General features: G+C 38.6%; 1 protein-coding gene across 5 annotated transcripts in view; it reads left to right on the forward strand.

Annotated features, from left to right (window-relative positions):
* The window catches only part of ptprt (protein tyrosine phosphatase receptor type T), a 1,512,449-nt gene extending 1,499,557 nt beyond the window's left edge, over window positions 1–12,892 (forward strand). For all 5 annotated transcript variants that reach the window (XM_073061878.1, XM_073061879.1, XM_073061880.1 and 2 more), the window contains 5 exons: window positions 3,559–3,690; window positions 4,585–4,710; window positions 6,189–6,352; window positions 8,048–8,183; window positions 9,852–12,892. In XM_073061878.1, the coding sequence (XP_072917979.1) occupies window positions 3,559–3,690; window positions 4,585–4,710; window positions 6,189–6,352; window positions 8,048–8,183; window positions 9,852–9,905 (612 nt within the window). In that variant the 3' untranslated portion in view covers window positions 9,906–12,892. The remainder of the gene's footprint in view (window positions 1–3,558; window positions 3,691–4,584; window positions 4,711–6,188; window positions 6,353–8,047; window positions 8,184–9,851) is intronic.
* The last annotated feature ends 10,839 nt before the right edge of the window (window positions 12,893–23,731 follow it).

The raw sequence follows: 23,731 nt of genomic DNA on the forward strand, positions 1-23,731 counted from the left end.
CTCTGCAATCTTCAAAATGCGCACCATTGCAATAATTGGGTTTTGTTTTCACTTCTGCTTCCTTCTTGTCCATTGTCATTTTAAATAAGCATTTGTTCGTCATCCTAATAATCTACTACTGCACACTAACTGCTTCATAATACTACCCAAAATTGCCAAAAATCATAGAGGCTGCTAAATGTTAATTTGAAATCTATCAAAGTCTGCCCTCTACCAAGGTTGTCTGCATGGTGTTCTGCACATCCAGTCCATTGATGGTAATATATGCAAAATGCTTGAGAAACTCAGCATGTCAGTCAGCATCTATGGAGGGGAATAAAGAGTCGATATGTTGTGAGAGTCTCGGCCTGAAACATTGACTCTTTATTCTTCTCCACAGGTGCTGCCCGACCTGCTGAGTTCTCCCAGCATGTTGTATGTGTTATTCTGGATATCCAGCATCTACAGAATCTCTTGTGTCCTTTGCTGGTCTTGCTTTCTAGTTTGCTCAGCTCTGATCTTTAACACTGTTCAATCAAATAGAGTGCATACAGTCAGTGACAGGGCCCAGAACTATATAGTATTTCCCAAAAGGTTATCATCTTATGGCATCTCACTGAAGCAATTTTTCTGGTTAAGTAGTTTTCTCTTTTAATAGCTCTTCATCTGCTTCTCCATTAGCTCAGCATTATCTTGATATCACCCCCTGTGGAATTAAAAGGAAAACAGCTGCAGGTGCAATAAGTTTGAAATAAAAGCTAAAACTGCTTGTAAATACTCAGCACTCAAAAAGCCCTAGATCACACAAGCTGTCCTCATAAAAATGCTCTAGTCCAGGTAGCATCCTGGTAAATCTCTGCTACACCCTCTCTAAAGCCTCAACATCCTTCCTACAATGAGGCAACCAGAACTGATCGCAATACTCCAAGTATGGTCAAACCAGGATTTTATAGCAGCGCAGCATTACTTCGTGGCATTACTTCGTGGCAATATCCTATCTAATGAAGGCCAGCACACCATACACCACCTCAATAGCCCTATCAACTTGCTCGGCAGCTTTGAGGGACCCCAAGACCCCTCTATTGCTTCACGTTCTAGGAATCCTGCCATTAACCCTGTACTCTGCCTTCAAATTCAACCTCCCAAAATGAATCACTTCACACTTTTCTGGGTTGAACTCCATCTTCCACTTCTCAGCCCAGTTCTGCATCCTATCAATGTCCTGTTGCTACCCACAACAACCTTCTACACCATCCACAACTCCACTAATCTTCATCCAAACTTAGTAACCCACCCTACCACTTCCTCATCCAATGCATTTATAAAAATTACAATGAGTATGGGTAGCAAAGCATATCACTGACATCCAGGCAGAATTCACTCCATCTACAACCACCCACTGCCTTCCATGGGCAAGCCATTTCTGCATCCACACTGTCAAGTTTCCCTTGATCCCATGCTTGCTGACTTTCTGAATGAGCCTCCCATGGAGAAACTTACAGAAGACCTTACTAAAATCAATATACACCACATCCAGTATTCTACCTTCATCAACATGCATTGACACATCATCAAAGAATTCAACCAGGCTCATGTCCTGTCCCTCACAAAGTCATTTCAGTGGCCTTCAGATCACCCATCCTAATTACAAAAGACTAACCAATTCTTGTCTCAATATTCTCTTGCTTCATAATTGCTTCATCTGCAAATAATTTGGTACTCTCAATTTCTTCTGATTTCAGATGGTAGATAGGTATATTGGTTTATTATTGTCACATGCACTGAGATGCAGTGAAAAACTTGGTAGGGATGTGGTCCATACAGATAATTTCATTACAACTGTCTTAAGGAAAGACAAAGGAAAACAGGAACAAAATGCAAAACAAGGTGTTACAGTTACAGAGAAAGTAACATCTGCAATGAGGTGCAAGGCTATTATGAGGGAATCTGTGGGGACAAGAGTCCATTTTATTGTACTATTGTTCAATGGTGTGGAATGAGCTGCCAGCACAAGTAGTGCATGCAAGCTCGATTTCAATGCTTAAGAGGAGTTGGGATAGAAACAGGGATAATAGGGATATGGAGGGCTATGGTCCTGGTGCACGTCAATGCAAGTAGGCAGTTTAAGTGATTTGGCATGGATAAGATAGGCTGAAGGGCCTATGACTCTATGACAGATCCATCTCATTTTGTTCTCATGATTTTCCTCTTAGTATTCTTAATCTTCAGAATATTTTTTAAATTTGTTGTTCTGCACCAGCAGTGCAAAGCAGGACATAAAAAAACTATATAAGTTACTAAAGTAAGAGTGCAAAACTCAAGGTAGTGTTCATATGCCTCCTCCCCAATGGTAGTAACATGAAGTTGGCACGTTCTGAATGCTGAGGGTCTTTAATCATGGACGATTCCTCTTGAATATCCTCGATAGTGAGGAGGGTTGTAATTTTCTCAATCTCAATCACCTAAAAACAATTCGTGTTTCATTTTTTCTTGACCAGACCCTCAATAGCTCTCTTCAGCCAAGTTTCCCTAAACTTGCCAGGTTTACCTCTCACCCTAACAGGATATTGGCACCTGTCTGGTTCAATTGCAACCGACCTATCTATTCTAAATATGAGAATGTATGATAATCAGGGAAAATGTTAATGGGCACTTGGTAAATTTGAATTAATAAGAGTTGAGGTATGTCAGTTATTGAAGGTATCAGATATAAGGTAATGCACAGAATATTTATTGGATGAGTTAAAAATACAAACTTGGGAGCTCATATGGAACTGTATGTTATGTTAAACTACAGCTGATCTACTGTCACCCCTCTATAGGAAGGAGAGCAAGATTTTAAGATCCAGTTTTTTCTTAGTCTGATCATTGAAAGAGGTAGAATAAGAGGAGATTTGATAGAATTAGGAGAAGAATAGATAGAGTAAATTCAATCAAACTTTTTCACTGAGTTTCAAGTCTCATTAGAGGTCATGGGTTAAGGGTGAAAGATGAAATGTTTCAGGGAAATTTAAGGGGAACTTTTTTCACTCAGAAGGTGATGAGAGTGGAACAAACCACAAGTGGAAGTGGTGAATGTGGGTTTGATTTCAACATTTAAGAAAAAATGGGATAGGTACATGGATGGGAGATGTATTGGGGATTATGGTCTGGGTGCAGGTCAGTAGGACTAGGCAGATTGGACATGGACTAGAATGGCTGAAGGGTCTATTTCTGTGCTGTAGTGTTCTATGACACTAATAGTCTTATAACAGCACAGTAGAAGATGTCCTTGAACCTAGTGGTTCATATTTTTGGGTTTTTTTCCCCCTTCCACCCAATGGGAGAGGGAAGAAGAGAAAATGGGTCTTCTGTTTTACTCTCTAACATAAACTTACACATATATACACGTTTGTAGCTGTGAAGTTTAAAACCTGTAATTTTTCTTAGTTTAAGGAGAGGAATATTCATTTTTTTACTTCACTTTTTAATGAAATGTTTTATTATCAATTTTATACTGTTGTAATTAACATCTTTATACTTGCTATGAAATATATACATGACATTGTTTACTAATGTTGCACTTTATCACTTTCTCAGAGCCACAAAAGGCCTGCGGCATTTATTGTCACACAGCACCCTTTACCGAATACTGTGACAGACTTCTGGAGATTAGTGTTTGATTACCATTGCTCAGCAATAGTCATGTTAAATGAGCTTGATACTGCACAGGTATGGAAGATCAACTCGATTTTTCATAAGTATGCATTCTGGTCCTGGTGTCTTCTGTTTTATTTTCCTCTTTAAAACAAGGGACTTTTGATAAGATACTATTCAGAACAGAGGAGAAAGATAGGGTAATGGAGACTGATACTCTCATCCATATTCACCTAATAATTATCACATTGACTCTTAATGGTAAATAATGATCTTCATTTCTATGATGTGGGTAGACTCCAAATTTGCCTCTAATTCTTTTTTTAGAGCTGCGCAGACCAACCATTGCTCTGAAATTTTTTACACAGCCTGAAAACTGAGCAGCACTTTAATAAAACATTACATAAAGCAAACCCCAGCTGCGCAGTGGCACGGGCTCTATGCACGGAAGCATTTCAGTTACTGCATGGCTGCACACCTGTGCAGCTTCGAGGGAGCAGTGGTAAACTCCTGACGTAGAACTGAACCTATATTACCTTGGAAATTGTACATGAAGTTATAGATGAATTTAATGAAAACAACGGCACACAGGGAAGTAAGAGTGTTGGAAGGTTTTACTCAAACTATATCTAATTTCCACATAAATTTTCTTTTAGAAATGTTAACCATATTAAATAGCAAATAAATTATTGGCTAATTTGATTTAGAGCACTACTCTCCCAATTAGTCCAGGGAACTTCACCTTTAATCTGATATAACTAATTGCACCAAACAGCTTTCGTCCAGAGTTCTTCACAAGATCTGTTTAGACCAAGAAGCTGTTCAGAGATTTGCCGATTTAAAAAGTGTTTATTTTTAAACCCAGAAGTAATTCTGTATCCTGACAGTGACTTTAATGAAACTCCATGTAAAGCCTTTGAGTCTCACTTTCTGTGTCAGTCTGCATAACTGATTGTGTCTTTTAACCAGCTCTGTATTCAGTACTGGCCAGAGAAAAGTCTGTGTTGCTATGGTCCTATTCAAGTGGAATTCATCTCAGCAGACTTTGAAGAGGATATCATTGTCCGGGTCTTTCGAATCTACAATATGGCACGAGTAAGGCTCAAATCTCAGGAGTTACAATGTCTATTCATTCTGACCATTTATATAAATCTCATCAGAGACCGAAATATAACAATTTTTTTAACACTGAAAGAGCATTGTGTTGCAAAATAAATCTTCTGGGAACTGCTACTGTTCAATTTTTAATGATGTTCACATCATTATAATGGTGGTAAATATGTGCATTGCTCTTCACTGTTCCAAGAGAACATTCTCAAAAGATTTTATACCCAGTTTGTGGTGTTGCTGAAAACTGATTAATTATTTTGAAGAGTAAATGTTTGCATAGCTCTATTGTGAAATATTATAGTGAGAGGGCTCAGATCAGGGTCATAATAATGTGACTATTTCCCAATTCTTTCTTTCTTAAAGATCAGAGCAAAGTTTTCATTTATGCTCTAGGTAAATATAAAAATGCAGCAGCATATTTCTAACAGAAGAAAGACTTGGTTTTGTTTGACTTTTGCACATCCGAAATTGGTCTACAGACAGTAAAGTTTGGTCACTGTTGAAATGTGGAATTTGCAGGAGTTAATTTACTCCAAACAAGTTTCCTGAAACGAATGTGTGAATGACACCAGATCCTAAATTTTTGGTGATATTAATGAAAGATAGGTATTATTTCAGTCTCTTGCTCCTCTTTGAAAGAAGGAACCATCTAAGAGAGAGGGCAGTGACTCAGGTGAATATATTCTCTCAAAGATAAGCCTCCTCACAACGTAGCACTTCTATACTAAATGGAATGTCTTTTTGATTGTTGTGCAAGATTCTTAAAAAGAATGAAGAGTTATAGGCTGTGTAGGAGGGAAGGGTTAGATTGATCATGGAGAAGGTTATCTTGGTTGGCACAACATCATGGGCCAAAGGGCCCATACAATATTATACTCTTATATGTTCTCAGGAGTGAACTTGAACCAACATCTGGGGTAGCAAATTCTATCTGCTGAATTATGTTTGAAAGAATCACCTCAAAGAAATTATGTGAGGCCCAGAACAAAGTGGGATCTTGGCCCACATTAGAAAAACTGACCAATTTTTTTTTTAATGTGAATTTTACTTGGTTAGTTCTAAATAATCAGCATTTTGCTTCAGATTAAATGACCGTCTAATCTAACAGTGGTCCATCTGTCAGAGAGTTATCTTCATTATTAATGTGATACCACATTGCCATTCCATGAGAGCAAAGGTCCACACTCATTTCAGTTGAAACATTTTATGTTTGTTCGTGAACTTCACTGTGTATATTTTCTTTCCCCTCTCCTGCAATTGATGCACAACATAACTATGATGTTTTTGTTTCCCATCCATGGCTAAATGTATTATGATGTGGCCAAATGTCATTGTGATTTTGGTTTCTGGCTGAGCTATATAAAATTTTCAATGTATGTGATTTCCTTCTGTAAACTATTTTAAAACAATTGTCTTAGATAAAGTCATGCATTGCATTTTTTCACTCTGCAACTGTCTTCCAGCCTCAGGATGGATATCGCATTGTACAGCAGTTCCAGTTTATTGGATGGCCTTCATATCGAGATATCCCATTATCAAAGCGTTCTTTTTTGAAACTGATCAAGCGTTTGGAGAAATGGCAAGAAGAATATGATGGAGGTGATGGTCGTACTGTGGTGCACTGTTTGTGAGTATCCATAACATTAAATTAGTATTACTATTACTTGCTTAAATGATACTTCTATCTATTGATTATCTGTTCAATAGTTTCTGTCTTTTCTATCTTCTCTTCACTTCAATGCTTTTGCATTAGTTTATCTCTGACTTTCCTCTTCAATCCTCCATTTCCTTCTTCCTTCCTTCACCCCTTCCTCCCCTCCCACCAGCTTGGTGCTTTTGTTTTCAATTTTCCTGCAATTATTACCATCGGACACAATTGTTACACTTCATAAAATGCTGGTGGAACACAGCAGACCAGGCAGCATCTATAGGAAGAAGCACTGTCAACGTTTCGGGCCGAGACCCTCCGTGAGTCCAGCATCTGCAGATTTCCTCGTGTTACACTTGATGTTCACTACATTTTGTAACATGGTGAAATGTTGCTCATTTTCTTTTTGCAAAGCAAAAGAATTTATACTCTTCAATGTCAGGGTTATTGGACTAAATGCTGTAGGACTTAGTGTAAATGAGATGAAAAAATTCTTTCCAGGCAATGTTAACTCCATTCTCATCTGCACATTATGTATTCCCTGTATCTCTCTTCACCATAATGTAGTTCTTACACAGAACGAAAAGTACAATTCATTGACTGATCTAGGTGCTCAGGCATTTACACTAGTGGCACAATAGTTTAATTTGGACTTTCACAAGCCCAAAAAATGAGAAACCTTTAATTTCATATTTAAATATCATCCACAAATAGATGACCTTAAAATATATAATAGTTTCCGAGAGCTCAACATCTGCTAATGAAGTTCATCACCATGTCATTGCCCTGTGATAAGATGCACTCTTGTTATGATAAGATGGTCTCTTGACTCACAGTCTACCTTGTTATGATCTTGAATCTTATTGTCTGCCTAAACAGCACTTTCTCTGTAGCTGTTATATTTATTCTACATCCTGTTATTGTTTTACCTTGTTCTACCTCAATACACTGTGTAATGAATTGATCTTAATGAACAATATGCAAGAGAACTTTTCAGTGTACATCGGTACCTATGACAATAATAAACCAATTCCTATATTGGCTGGTGCAAGGGGACGTGGTTTTAGGTGGATTGGAGAGTATTGGGGGATTTCAAAGGTAAGTTCCTTACAAAAAAGGATCACTCCCTACTTGTACATAGTTCTTTCCTTTTGCTTGTTTACTCTTTCCACTCTTTTCTATAAGTGTATACCTCAGATAAATACTTTGTGGAGATTTGTGATATATATGATTATATGATATATATGTACAATGTCTGAAATACATCTTATGGAAATGTTTGTTTGATGATGAACTTCAATAAAAAAATAAATTACAAAGACCGGCGGATAGAGGCAGATAAATCAGGGACATTTAAAAAACTCTTAGATAGGCACATGTTTGATAGAAAAATGGAGGGATATGTAGGAAGGGAATGGTTAGTTTGATTTTAGAGTAGATTAAAAGGTTGGCACAACATTGTGGGCTGAAGTGCCTGTACTGTGCTGTAATATTCTATGTAGTTCCAGTACAGATTGTTAAAGAAACTTGTAAGTTCCAGCTCTTCAGTAGCCACGGTGTGGTGAACAGATGAAACACATAGTGTGTTTCATTAAACAACTATAGGTTTTTAGTTCATAATTAAGAGACCATTAACATCTACATTTTAAAAATGCCGATGCTTTTGTCTTTCAGTAATGGCGGTGGGCGCAGTGGTACACTTTGTGTAGTTCGCAGTATCTGTGAGATGATTCATCAACAAAATATAATAGATGTTTTTCACACAGTCAAAACGCTACGAAACAACAAATCCAACATGGTAGACACACTGGTAAGACTCAAAATCCTCTGTATCCTGTAATAACGCATCTGGGGTTCCCTCAAAGGCTTTGTCTTGGACAGTAGGGGTAATGCTATTTGGTAATAGTATTAGCACTGAGCAGACTCAATGGGCCAAATGGCTTAATTCTGCCCCATATCTTATGGTATTATGGTAAAGAAAGTTTTACACTCTTTTTAATGTTCCTTCTCTAATGGCCGTGCAAAATCTTGTTAAACTGAATAACCTTTTTGCCAAAATAACACTAAGAACAGCAGTAATTTCTGACCTACTTGTTTTGATAAATGAGATGGAAGAAAGCAGCTGTTCTTAATATTTATTCTTAATATGAGTCAATCATTAATTACTCTTTTCTCTTTGGCCTTACAAAAGGTGGTGATTACCCATCATCTGAAACCATTGCAGTTTGTATCTCTGTCAGGATTTTACATGACTGAGTAATGGGCCTGCACCAGCCACTCTTGTCCTTGGTGGAGGACATGAGCCTTGAAGGACCTGTTGTAGAAGCACTGGTAGCTTGCTGCATTATGCCCCTTGGATTGTATACACAACATCCATGCTTCATTAATGATGGAACAAGTAGAAACTGAAGCTAATACATTGAATGCCAATAAAGGGGCTGCTTTGCGCTGGGTGGTATGGGCTTCTTGAATTCTGCCGCAACTGCACCCTCCAATTTATCTGGTAGATATATGAATGTCTATTGGTGGTTAGTTTCAAGATAGAGTAACACAGCCCAGTTCTAGGGGCCACAGCACTTGCATTTCCTGCCACGATCAACAGTGTTCTGTCTAATATTTTTAACAGCTGCCTGGACCGACCATTGCTCTGAGTAGGAATCTTTTTACACTTTTTTTTTGTAATATGCATACTATGAATATTTAGAATGAAAATTGAAATGTCACACATTTGTGACCTTATTAATTGGAGGGTATGCTGAAATACAGTACAACAGAGAAAACCTTTCACATTTTTATAAACTTTTTCTAGCTGTGCCCAGTTCCAGCCGCGTGGCAACGAAGGCTATGTGCGCGGGAGCATTTCTGTCACTGCACGGCCACACACTAGCACAACTTGGATCAGGCTCTGAATACTGCTGATTCAATAGGATATTGGTGGTGGAGAACCAAGTAGTAATAGCATCATTTTATATCTTAAGAATTTTCTTTAGGACTTTCACAATACCTGATGGTGTTGTAGCATGAATGTCACTTACCACTGAAATGCTCAGTCTTGGATATTGCTGAGGTTAAACTATAACAACTGTTTATAGTTAAACAGCGACTGCTGAGCTCTTATTAGATGTGGTCAGATACAACTTCACTCTTTACAGTATAACAAACTGAGGTGAACAGCAAATAATTGTGCATCTGAATTTATGATGAAAGGAAACAGTGGAGATAAATGGACTTAGGACATACTGCCCAAGTATTTTCTGGATGAAGGTCCTCATGTTGAGATCTTTGACTTTCAACAACCACTACCATTATCCTTGAATCTAGGTCTGATTCCTGCCACTGGGTTTCTTCTTTTGCTCCTAATTCAGTGTCATTCAATTCATTCCTCCTAAATCATAAGGTTTTGAATACACATTCATAGAACAACCAGTCATAATCAAAGTTACATGACTAATGGATAATATTCCTTTCTCCTTTCTAGGAGCAATACAAATTCTGCTATGACGTGGCACTGGAATATTTGAATTCATTTTGAACACTGAAGAATTGCTGTGGTAATGCAGTGACATTTTTTGTCAAAGAAACAGTTTCTGACTTATGTAAAAGAAAAGTTTGCATCTAGAAGACCCTTGTACAGATTTTTGCTTTCATACATCTTGGTAAATCCAGGAAAGAAAGCAAGCAGAAATCCAGTGCCAATCGCAGCCAGTATCTACAAGAAATACCTGGACTAGCTGAAGGACTTATTGGACTAACCCATATTTTATGGGAGTTCTGCTTTTGCTAGAAGTTAATTGATGTAATTGGTCGGGATAGAGATTTTGCCAGCCGTTCATTTTGTTGATTGTCCTTGTATATTACATTCCATGGTGTTAAAATTGTTTAAATGAAAGTATTAGTAAATGCTAACTATGATCTATTAGCTTAGTTTTATTTAGCATTTTCTAATAATTGGTATCAGAATTGCTAAGTGAAACTGAGCAATAATATTCCTGTTAGACGTTGTTCAGCCACCATTCAGAACTGTACAGTTTGGGCTCACCAATTATTTTGTGAGAATAAGGCTTTGAAATGTCAATCTAACCTTCAAGCAACTTTCAACTACTCTTCAGGCAGCTGACCTTTAAACAAAGTAAGCCTTCTTTTTTATTCCATATAGCTAATACAGTTGAAAGTATACAATTCACTGTAATCTTGTTCAGAGGAATTTATAAGTTTAGTAGTTCTTCTTGACGCAGTTTAAGAAGCTGAGTCCTTACAATAAATGAGAATGGGTGCATGTGAGTGCAGGTGATTTATGTACAAAATTAAAAGCTATATTGTATGAAAACAAAATTGGAAATTAAAAAGCAGGGACTATTAAAATGCATAACTCCTAAAGGGAAAATGGATTGACTTCTCTGATGTGATCCTTAATCAGGATTTTGAGTTCTATTTCAATCAAAAGTGTGCAGCAATTACTTTTAATTTTTGTTAATTGAACTCTGCATTTCTAGCCATATTCAAAGTTTATTTCAATTGGAATAGATTCATCCAGGGCACTGTTTTCACTTCTCTGATAAATACATTACCATTAATTTGTCTGCTATTCTAACAGCATCATCAATCTGCAACGTAATAAACAGGTTAGATCTTCAGCATTTTAATGGCCTGGATGAAAATTTAACATCAAGAGATTAATCAGTGCTTTAATAATAATGTAGAGAAGATTAAGCATCTGCGTGTTTCATGCATGTTCTCTTTAATTGATGCAGTCATTAGTAAGATGCACTGTGTTCAGAAGACTGCAGTACCTGAGAGCCTTGTAAAAGTGATTTACCGTATTTTGGGTGTGATTTAGTCAAATTCATGAAACGCATTAATACTGGCAGAAAGTAAAATTGTAGTATAAACTAAATATATCTCTTGTCAGTTTTAACTGAGCTCTTGTCAAAGCATCATTCTTATACTTCTACTAAACTTTATAAACTGTTAATCAACTTGCAATTCTTGTAGATAATATGAACTCCATAAATACACACAGTATTTATAAGAGAAATAAAAAAATGAGTTATACTACGTCCTTGAACTTTACAAGGACGTTAAGTTTCTACCTCCTATCAGATTGTTTGGTTGCCATTCTTCAATGACTGAAGAATATATGTAAAACACTTCGTTTTGTCTGGTATTTTTCTTTCAATTTTATTTTATATTACACAAGTTACGAATCATATATACATTTCTGTTGGGCGTTTAAATATTTTGACTTCCTTTGGCTTTATCTAAAGAAAGTACATGATATTGCAGAAACCTTCAAATATCAGTCCCAAGTGTATGAAGTATTCGTTGATCCATCGGGCACAATAGGCCTCATCGCCATGCACAGCCTTGAAATGTTTGCTTTAAACCAAGTTCAGCCCTGTATTGCAATGTTAAACCTTTGCAAAGTTTGTGGCACGATTGATATATGGTTACATTAAATCTGAGCATCTAGTTGGCTGGTTGAAGTTAGTAATTGCTTGTATGAGCCTTGACATTGAAGAATGAGCTGCAAATCATGTAATTTGATTGAAAACGATCAAAGCAATATTTCTGGATATAACTCATGAAAGACGCAAAAAATAAAAACGGGGCTTTACAGTTAAAAAAAACTACTCTGAGTAGCCGACAGTTAGACACAATTTACTACATACCAAACCATAAATCGATGACTGTTATAAACAATCTATCAGGCTTTTTGCTGTAACACTGAGATACAATTGAACTCAAGCATTGTATTTTTACTATGCTTTCTGCAGCACTATGCCCTCCATACCATTTCAGCAAAAACCATGTTAAATTACTCACCCCCGGTCTCCCCGATTTAAATGCTAACTGTGTACGATCAGAAAATTAAACCAATGTACAGCAAGGAAAATATTCAGATCAGTATGTTTCTTCTCCCATGCACACCAGTGTATGTGGATCCCTTTTAAGATCAGTTTTTCTGTGTTTGGTAGTTGAAAGCATGTTTGAATATCTTCATTGTGTAATATTCTGTAGTAGGTTACTTTTCCAGCTTTATAAATCGTGGTAAATTATGTTAAGTCAAATAATATATGAAGTATATTTTTGACAGTACATAAAGTAATGTGACCTTTTTACAATTACAATGCCATTTGATTAATTTATTCTTATATGTTGTAAGGAAATGTTTGTAAAATGGGCCGTGAGCCAAACTGTATTATAAAATAAATGGAATATGTGATGCAACTGTGATAACTTCCTGTGCCAGTTTGAACACAGTAGAGACCAAACTACACAGAATGAAATCTTGAAGGTGAGAAACAGTTGTTGCATTTCAACACAATGTTTCAAGAATTCAGACCTATTGATGGAAAAAGTCAAGTACTATGTAATTAGTGTTTAGCATTTGGGATATACACTACATCCTGCCTAGGGTAGTAAGGAATCTTGGATTTACATAATTAAGAAAAAAAAATGGTTCTTGCAGAGAAACAGATGGTAAGATGTATCTTGGGGACATGAACTATGACGAAGTCAGTGGCCTTCCCCATCCACATTTGATTGTGATCTAATCATTCTGTGGCACATTCAGCTTCAATAAAGAGTTTATAAAGTAAACAACATCATTTTTGATGGCATATTCATAAACAACATTTTAGTTTAATTTCAAATGCATGTACATCTGTCAAGAATGTTAAAATACATTGAAATTTCCTTTAATTTCTTTTTGCAGGTATCTTCAATAAATCTAGAGATTATATAAGGTTTATGGTCCTCAGCTTTGCAGCCTACCGATGCTTGGAGAAGGTTTCCTTTTCAATGGGGAAGTTGAATAATAACCCCACTTAAACATAACCGAAATTTTAAACTACTTAGGTCAATTCAGATCTTGTAAACTGCAGATTAAAATAGCAGAACCTGCATATAAACTGGAACAAAGCAATTCTAGACGAACTAAGCAGATTGATCAACAAGTGGAGCAAAAAAGTTTTCAGTTAGCATTTTGAGTTGAGATGCCGATCAGGGTGGAGAGAAAAGAGTTGTACAAAAGGGAGTGGTATAGAGGCTGATAGGTGCTCGGTGAAACCAGCTGGACAGAAGATAGTGGGCAGATGGAACCAGGTGGTGGGGGAGTTGGGGCAGAGATTAGTAGGTGATCAGTAGATGAGGAAGGGATGATGGGCAGTTGGAACCAGGTGGTGGGAAGGATGGAAGGGATAAACAAAGGGAGAAGAAAACTAGGTGGACAGGTGACTGTGGATAAGAAGAAAGTTCGAGGGGTGACATGAAATTTGAAAGTGCAATGTTAGTACCACTGGATTGTAAACTAACCAAGCCGAATATGAAATGTGTTCTTCCAATTTGCACTTGGCCTCTCTTTAGTCTTGGAGAAGGACTGGTTAGCACGAGAACGGGAAGAGCTTAAGTGACACAAAATAGTTCAAGCTGACTGTTGTGGAAAGAGCACAAAGAGGGTTGAGGCACTATGAGGTGAAAGGCTGTGGAGATATTCTGATGTGATGAAGTCTATTAGTCCAGAATCTGGTTCCCTGTTACTCATTACTGGGGTTATGGATGGGAGGGATTTATGAGGTGGTGACAGAAAGCTGGGGTCTGGCCTCAGTGCACCAGATGACCAAGGCGTCCCTCCTTACCTGCAGCTTTCATGGCAGGGATGGGATTGGTCTGAAATACACAGAGTGCTGCACATTCAGAGTTGGAGTAGGTGAGGAGACTGAAATCAGAATCAGAGTCAGGTTATTATCATTGACATATGTCGTGGTAATAACCTGCACCAGCAGCACAGTGCAGTGTATAAAAACTTATTGTAAATTACGATAAGAAATGTATAAAACAAATAAATAATGTAAAAAGAGAGAAAATTAGTGAGGTCAAGGGGACAAATGGCTCATTGGGCAATTAGAAATGAAAAGATCAAGACAGGGTAAAAAGCCAGTAGAGGGGGTTCTAGTGGAAGGAGAGTGGTGGTGACATGTGAACTGGTTTGTCGTTGACGGAAGGGTGCTAGGGATTCCTTTCCGAAGAAATAGGAATAGAGAGATGGTACTAGAGCTTAACATCATGTCAGGCCTGGGAGCTCACTCAGGTGCAGGTATAGGAGTGCAAGGTGCTCAGGGTTGGAGATGAGACAGTCAGGAGAGGTGGGAGAAACATCGTAGTTATTGGAGCAGGGGAGAGGAACAGAGGAGAGAGTGGGAAGAAAGGGCTCTTTCTGGAGCTGGCGATGCACACTGGTGACTTGCTGGCTGTGAACACAACTATTGACTATCTTATTTCTCACACTTTTTCTTGAAAACGATCACTGCAATCAATAGCCTGTAACTTTCCTTACGGAGCTGTGCTTTTGAACCGCTTGTACGGCCTTGTATTTTTTTTGTGATGTGAACTGAAGTCTTGAAATTGCGGTACATTTGCGGCATCGTGTGGATGGGCAGAATCGACATGGTGTGGCCCAAGCCCAGGCCTGAGAGCAGGGAACGAGCCAATGTTTGGCTGCTGGGGTGGACTTGGAGGCAACTGAAGTGACAGAATCAAGAAAAGACAGAGTCAAGGCAACGGGGCCCAGGCCTGAGAGAGAGGAACAAGCCAATGTTTGACCAATTTAAACACCAAGCCAAATCGAGGTGGCGGGTTCCAGGCCCAAGAGCATATGGAAGTGGCAGAGCCCAGGTCCAAGAGCAAGAAACTACCCACTATCTGGCCAATTGAAGCACTGGGCCAGATTGAAAAGGTCAGGGTGTCAGGGCCAGAGGCAAGAGATGGGCCAGTTCAGTTCAATGCTATGTGAGGTTTACTCGTCTCTGCACTGAACTGAGGAGCTCCTCTCGGGCAACTAACAAACCCCTGGATTGGCTGTGACTGGCTTCATGGCTGTGGATTCATTTTCATGAACTTGCGTTCTGTATGTTATTTTGCTTTCTTTTGTTTGCATGATATGATTGTTTTTCTGCACTTGTGTGTTTGACAGTCTTTTTTAAATGGGCTTTAATGGGCTCAGTCTTTGTTTTGTGGCTGTCTGTAAGGAGATGAATCTCAAGATTGTATGTAGTACACATACCTTGATAATAAATGTACTTTGAGCTTTAAACTTTTTGAACAGGAGGATGGAGGGAAAGAGATTTGGACAGGAGAGAACAAATACCCATATCAAGTATCAGGAGCCTGGGCAGGGCAACAGAGAGTTGGGGCCACCACAGAGTGACATCATTCTCTCCCCATCTGGCACCACCTACCACTTCTTTCCCTTTATCCCAACCCTGTTTCCCCCGGTTCCATCTGCCTATACATTGAGCAAGCTCCAAGAATGAACAGATGGGGCACTTTCAATGAATTCCGATGAACAAGATTTGCTGAGTGCTGTTGCAATATTGATCTGCGGAAAATAGGATTTCAAGCAGAGGACAGTTGACAAAAGAAAAAGAGCAATTGCAGTCTGTGGTTAGAGGTCTGTTCACTATGATTTAATAAGGAACAGAAACAATTATTAATTTCACTTTCCTAATTAAATGGATGTAGCAAAAATCAAGGTTATTGGGAGATTATCTGCCCATTGTTATTAATTGAGTTATGCAGAACAGTTAAATCTGCAGCTTGTTTTCATGCATAGCACAAAAGAATTCATTTTTATGGTGCTATAATTCTGATTTTTTTCCAACGCTGTTCATGCTTGCAACCAAAAGGCGCTCTCCATGCTTCCCATAAACTAAAGAAAGCTCGCCATAGAATTGATGATACCCTGTTCTCAATGTTCATACTGGAATCCATCCTATGCTTTTTTTATATTTCTCCCATATACTTAGAAAATACATTGCCTGTAAATACAAGTTTTAAATTTATACTAAAGCAAAATAAGTCAGCCGATAAATATTCCTAACTTATGCTAAAAGCATATTAATATTTTCAAATATTTTTGGAACAATAGTGGCAAAACATCTTAGGCTCATAGCTAAAGCTGGAGTGCCTAAGACTTTTGCACAGCACTGAAAATTATACATTCTTTTTTTAACAAAAAAGTCCATTTCCTGAACTAAAAAAATGCTCTCAGTGGCCAATTTATTAGGTACATTGGTACACCAGCTCATTATTGTAAATAGAATACTTTACACAAGTCTTAGGCACCCTAGCTATATATATGTGCCTAAGACTTTTGACAGTACTGTAATTTAAATTATTGTCAGTCTTTTCAGTATTCTTGATTTCCATATTTACATAACCACATAGAAGGAGGCTATTCAACCCATTGTGTCAATGCTAGCTCAAGGGAAATCCTATTGTTTCTGTGACCCATTTTCCCACACTCCCATCCAATTCCCTTGGATTCTACCACTCACCAAAAGGAGGGCAATTTAGAGTGGCTAGTTAACCTGCCTACCAACAGATCTTTAGGATACTGGAGGAAACAAGAATGCCAGCATTAAACCCGTGCAGTCACAGGGAGAAGAGGAACACCCACTTAGACAGTACTAGAGGTCAGGTTTGAACCCAGGTAACTGAAGCTGTGAAAAGATAGTTTCACCAGCTGTGTGACTGAGTGTCGCTGTGATCTAAGTCATTTGGTTGTTTTATGCAGACAAATTTTGTCTCATGGAGTACACTTTTGTGTAATATGAATATATGAACTAAAGACTTCTCAAAAAGCCACAGGCAATATGCTTGCAATAGACAGGCTCTGAACTCTCCAGTCCAAGGACACACTTTGCAGTATTTAAACAGAACACAAAGGCATAGAAGTTCAAATGCAATAAGAAATTTTGGATTCATATCCAGGAAAGCTAATGTATCATATTTTTTGTCTTGGTGCAAGAATCTCTTGTGCGATATTTCTGGCTTCTAACTCACTCAAGTGATGCTAACATTATTGCAAAGCTTAAAATTCAAGATTTTCATCCACTAATCCCTCTTGAACTTTCAATGCTGATCGCTCTCCCACAATGCTATTCAAAAGTCAGATACATCTCTCCTGCATTTAAAGCAGAGTGCCACAAAACTCTGTAAAATAAATTTGAAGTAGTCTGACCCAAAATGCTTTTCAGTCAGCAAGCTACCAGGAAGTTTAAGGAACTTGCCCCTCAAAGTCAATGGCCTAAAATGCCAGACAAAACTCTGCAAATGGAAAAGTGCTTCCCTGTTCATCCACTGAAATATGAGTAATGAAACTTGAGAAAGATATTTAACACCTTATCTATCTGTTAGACTTAACAGGCAGCCGTGTATGGACACTTATAGCAGACCAATCTCTGGGTGTGTATTTCACCACATTGTCATCACTCACATCTGTGACATCAGAAAATCTTCGGTTCAACCTCAGACAAATGTCTACACTACTTTTGAACTCAAAGCACTCTCACTTTCAGAAACTTGATCTCAGGACCCTTCAAGGTGACCACTTATGATGTATGTCAATCTGACAATTTGCTATTTACTGCTGCTTTGGAGATGTCAGAAAGAGCTGGTGGATAGCCTTTGACATTTGTTTAATCCACCTTTACCATTCAGAGCTGACTGCACTTAAGGCTAGACTGTAGAATTTCTCAAAGTGCAGGCATTCACAGAAGGCACTCATGTCCTTACTAGAACTTCCCTGGAAACTTCCTGACAGTGGTGTCCTTTCTCAAGCACGCTGCCTTCAGAAGGGACTGTTCTTCAGGACTGAGTGCAGGTTTTGATGCTCTCTTGGGAGGACTTGACCAACAATGGCCCCAAACTCCCTCATGCATTTTCCAATTCCTTATCAATACTTCCCAGCAGCCAGAAGAGTTCTACTTGCATCCTGGTGAGATACTTTAAAGGCTACCTCCAAAGTGAGATATATCATCAAAGCAGATGAAATTTGATTAGTATCCCATTGCTTCTCAGAGGGCCTAATAGCAGTTTTAATTTGGTTATTTAAGAAAGGTTCTAAGAATATTATATTCTTAGCCAGGAAATTATAGGCTGGTGATCCTGGCATCAGTAGTGGGTAAGTTATTGGAAGTTATTCCAAGGGACCAGATTTATAAGTATTTGGACAGACAGGGGCTGATTAGGGATAGTCATCACGGCTTTGTGCATGGTAAGTCGTATCTAACCAATCTCATAGAGTTTGTTGAGGAAGTTGATGAAGGCAAGGTAGTGGATGTTGTCTATATGGACTTTAGCATGGCCTTCGACATGGGACGTTGGTCGGAAAGATTCAGTCGCTTGGCATTCAAGATGGTATAGTACATTGGATTAGACACTGGCTTCACAGAAGAAGCCAGAGGTGGCTGTAGATGGTTGCCTCTCTGACTGAAGGCTATGACTAGTGGTGTGCCACAAGGATAAGTGCTGGGTCTACTGTTGTTTGTCATCTATATCAACAATCTGAATGAAAATGGGGTTAATTTGATCAGCAAATTTGCAGATACACCAAGACTGGGGTGTGGTGGACAGCGAGGAATACCATCAAAGTTTGCAGCAGGATCTGGACCAGCTGGTGAAAAAAAAATGAAAAATGGCAGGTGGAATTTAATGCAGACAAGTGTGAGGTGTTGCTCTTTGGGAGGACCAGCCAGGGTCAGTCTTACATGGTGAGCAGTAGGGCACCGAGGAGTGTGGTAGAACAGAGGGATCTGGGAATACAGATCCATAATTCATTGAAAGTGGCATCACAGGCAGATGGGATCATAAAGAAAGTTTTTTTGCACATTGACCTTCATAAATCAAAGTAATGAGTACAGGAGTTGGGATGTTATATTGAAATTGTGTAAGATGTTGGTGAAGTCAGATTTGGAGTGTTGTGTCTAGTTCTGGTCACATTCCTACAAGAAAGGTGTAAATAAGATTGAAAGAGTACACAGAAAATCTACAAGCTTGTTGCTGGGACTTGAGGACATGAGTTAGAGGGAAAGATTAAGTAGAACATTGAAGATTGAAGCAAGATTTGATAGAGGTATACAAAATTAGGAGAGGTATAGATAGGGTAAATGCAAGCAGGCTTTTTCCACTGATATGGGGGAGACTACAACTAAAGGTCACAGGTTAAGGGCAAAAGGTGAAATGTTTAAAGGGAAGATGAGGGGAAACTTCTTCACTCAGAGAGTAGTGAGAGCGTGCAACAAGCTTCCAGCGTAAATGGTGAATGTGTGGTCGATTTCAACATCTAAAAGAAATTTGGATAGGTACATGTATGAGAGAGGTATGGAGGGCTATTGTCCAGGTGTGGGTCAGTGGACCAGATGGGCTGAAGGGCCTGTTTTGGTGCTGTAGTGTTCTTTGACCCTATGTCAGTCTAAGAGAAACCCTCCAAAGCTAAATCTCAGTATCCATTGCCAGCAATGATACAGCAAAATGCCAGCATTTGTATCTATAAATGCCTGCAAGTTCATACTTCATTCAAAGTTCAACTTAAGATGTGTCAAAATTGATGTCAGATTGTAGCAGGTAAGTCTATCTCATCACTTTGCCATTTGGTATCTGTTGACAGGGATTTCACAGCTGGGGAACCTGCTGATGGATCCTGGAATAGGACTTAAGCCGAGGATGAAAGGTAAGAATAAGGTAAATTACATTGTTGCTAATTAATTGTTTATATCTGCAGTAATGATTTAATTATTGAAGTGTGTATTAAATTATTTTGTTGGTTTTGTTTTTCAAAGTAGTATTATCTTTAAAATTGTTGATTATTGATGTTATTTGTAATTATTTTTGAATGTTGTTCTCAGCATAATTATGGGGAGAGTTTATTCTGGCCTGACTGCATGACATCATTACATGAAGGCACTAACAACACATAAAGATTCAGTCCAGAATGCTCTTAGATGGCAGGTTTGACCTTATGATGCAAATTAGGTTAGTATGAGACTATGGGGAATGCATGCTATGAGGATGTACAGTGAGTCACAATCAGCAAGGTCTAGACCATTAATGTCAAAAGTGCCTATGTTGATTAGAATTCTTCTCAGATTGTTGACTTCTCTAAACAGAATGGTAATATTACTGAACAGAGTTCCTCATATCATCTTTTATCTAAAGTTAATTAATAGGATAAAAGGAAGCTGCAAGAAAGAACTTTGCAATTGGGAGCTGTAGCAACAGTCTCTAATGAACATCAGTATGATACTCAGGCAGAAAACAACTTGAGGTTTATGAGGAACTCTTGCAATATCCTCACAGACTACTCAGACTGGCCAAGGAACATTCATGCTGGCACTCAGAACCTCAATCTGTAAGACCCAGAAGCTTAACCTAAGACACAGATGTAAAACATGGAAGCCCAATGTAAACTATGGAAAGATTATATCCGCCTACAGACTACCAACCCACCCATTCCATGGGAATCTCCTGCACCATCTCTGGGGGAGTCTGTTGATACCACATTGGCCTGACCAGTCACGTTAGAACTGATGGATCAGGAGTTGAAGCAAATTATCCTTGCTGCCAAAAGACTCCCTAAGAACAAGATAAACTGCCCAAAATGTTGGCTTTTGTTCAAAGCTATCACCAAAGAAATATTGTAATTATGCTTCTTTTTTTAATAATGTACTCAGCCCTCTCACTATACTCTGGCTATAAAGATTATATTGGATACAAAACTAAATTACCAGATTAAACCATATTGCAGTGCATGCTGATGAGCATAATTTGTAATTATCTTTTTTTGTTGTGTTCTGCTTTGCTGAAATGCTTTTAAATTTTACTTGCCAATTAAAATTTACTTCCCTTTGGCATTCTGCTGTGCTTATTGTTTCCCTCCCTCTGACAGCTAGGCTATTAAGAATGGCTTGCTTTAAGAAAGGATGTCTTTTATTTATATGAAGCAACAGGGGAACAAACTTCTTCTGCATAGTCCCTATTGAAATTTCAATAGCATGAGCAGAAAGCCGTTGTCAAAATTTTATTGAGTATATTGTTCCACTGCTGAAATGCTTGATCATTTAAAGAAGGATGTAATAGGAAGGCGCTAAAAGAATTGTTCAAAGATCATCTGTGAGAGGAAAATAATTGTCAATGTTTCAGGTCGAAGCCCTGTATCATTCCTTTGAAGGGCCTCAGCCCAAAACGTCAACCATTTATTTCTCTCTATAGATGCTCCCTCTAGGGTACAGTACTTCGTGTGTGTTGCTCTGAATTTCTAGCATCTGCAGAACCTCTTGTACTTATCAGTCCTGAGCTCCTGCAGCAAATTGTTGCTTGCTCCAGATTCCAGCATCTGCAATCTCTTGTGTCTCCCTTACTTGAACATTAGATCAGGGCTGTTAATAACTAAAGCTACAAAGTTTGTATCTGTTTCTTTTCTCTACACTTTTCAAAGGTGGAAAAACTATAAAGAAACCATTGATTTGGTAGAATCTGGATTTAATAACAGCATGGGTGAAGTTTTAAGCAACAGGTGAGTTAGGCCCAAGTGTCAAAATGGGAGTACCAGGACTGGTGACAGAGGATGGTGGAATCAGAACTTGACAAAGGTCACATTTGGCATCAAGTTAGCAAATACTTCACCCTGAAATGATGTCCAGCTCAAGACTGCAAGGAAATTAATAAGCTGCAGAATCAGAATGAGGTTTGTTATCACCGGCATGTGACGTGGAATTTGTTAACTTAGCAGCAGCAGTTCAATGCACTGCATAATCTAGTAGAGAGAAAAAAAACTAATAAATAAAATAAAGCGTAATAATAAATAAACAAGTAAATCAATTGTGTACATTGAATAAATTATTTAAAAATATGCAAAAACAGAAATACTGTATATTAAAGAAAGTGAGTTAGTGTCCAAAGCTTCAAAGTCCATTTAGGAATTGGATGGCAGAGGGGAAGAGGCTGTTCCTGAATTGCTGAGTGTGTGCCTTCAGGCTTCTGTATCTCCTACCTGATGGTAACAGTGAGAAAAGGGCATGCCCTGGGTGCTGGAGGTCTTTAATAATGGATGCTGCCTTTCTGAGACACCGCTCCCTAAAGATGTCCTGGGTACTTTGTAGGCTAGTGCTCAAGATGGAGCTGACTAGATTTACAACCTTCTACAGCTTCTTTCAGTCCTGTGTGGTGGCCCTTACATATCAAACAGTAATGCAGCCTGTCAGAATGCTCTCCACGGTACAACTACAGAAGTTAATAAAGTATAGACTCTGTCTTGCCTTCTTTATAATTACATCGATATGTTGGGACCAGATTAGATCCTCAGAGATCCTGACACCCAGGAACTTGAAGCTGCTCACTCTCTCCACTTCTGATCCCTCTATGAGGATTGGTATGTGTTCCTTCATCTTGCCCTTCCTGAAGTCCACAATCAGCTCTTTCATCTTACCGACATTGAGTGCCAGGTTGTTGCTGCGGCACCACTCCACTAGTTGGCATATCTCACTCCTGTGTGCCCTTTCGTCACCACCTGAGATTCTGCCAACAATGGTTGTATCATCAGCAAATTTGTAGATGGTATTTGAGCTATGCCTCGCCACACAGTCATGGGTATATAGAGAATAGAGCAGTGGGCTAAGCACACACCCCTGAGGTGCGCCAATGTTGATCATCAGCAAAGAGGACATGTTATCCCCAATCTGCACAGATTGTGGTCTTCCACAGATGGAAATGTTTCTATTTGAACCTAACAAATTATGGGCATTAGATCATTTGAAACAGCTTCTCTTCCTATTCCTTTGGCATTATTTCTAGTATCTCTCTGGTACCTATCCTTGGCCCTCTTTTTATTTCTAACTTTGCTGTTGCCGTTTGATGATATCATTTGAAAACACAAGGAGCCACTTCAATGCCATTGGCATTCATTTCAATCTCACAAGCACCTCCACTATTTGTCGGTACTGGATGAGAAGAAATGTGCTCCAACTGAGTGTTGGAAAAACCATTCAAAGAGCACTACAGCTCAGAAACAGGCCCTGCAGCCTGTCTCATCCCATTGACCCGTCACAAACTCTGCTGACAATTATTTCCACCTCTAGCAATTTCTGTTTCCATACTGGCCTTCAATTTTCCCAACATTTAATGGGAAGGAAACTGCTGACTGCTGACCACGTGTCACAAGCATGACATCTTTCTAACTTGCAGGTTGCTTAGTTTAAGCTGCTGAAACGCTGTCTCTTATCCTTCAGCGGATTGGAGTGTTGTGTTAACCACATAAAATCAGCAACACAGCACTAGAACACTCTTAATCCATTTTCCATTTGACTGTTGGACATGAGCTTCATCGGCAAGCCCGGAATTTATAGTCCATTTAATCACCACCAAATTGAGTCACTTGCTAAAACGTAAAATACACCAATTCAAAATTTGAGTTTGAAATCAAGCCATACCATTAAGGATGGCAGATTTTCTTCCAAAAGGAAACCAGATGTTATTTTTATGATACCTCAGTAGCTTCATTATTACAATTGCCGAAACCATTTT

Source organism: Hemitrygon akajei, chromosome 11 (assembly GCF_048418815.1).
Source record: "Hemitrygon akajei chromosome 11, sHemAka1.3, whole genome shotgun sequence".
NCBI lineage: Eukaryota > Metazoa > Chordata > Chondrichthyes > Myliobatiformes > Dasyatidae > Hemitrygon > Hemitrygon akajei.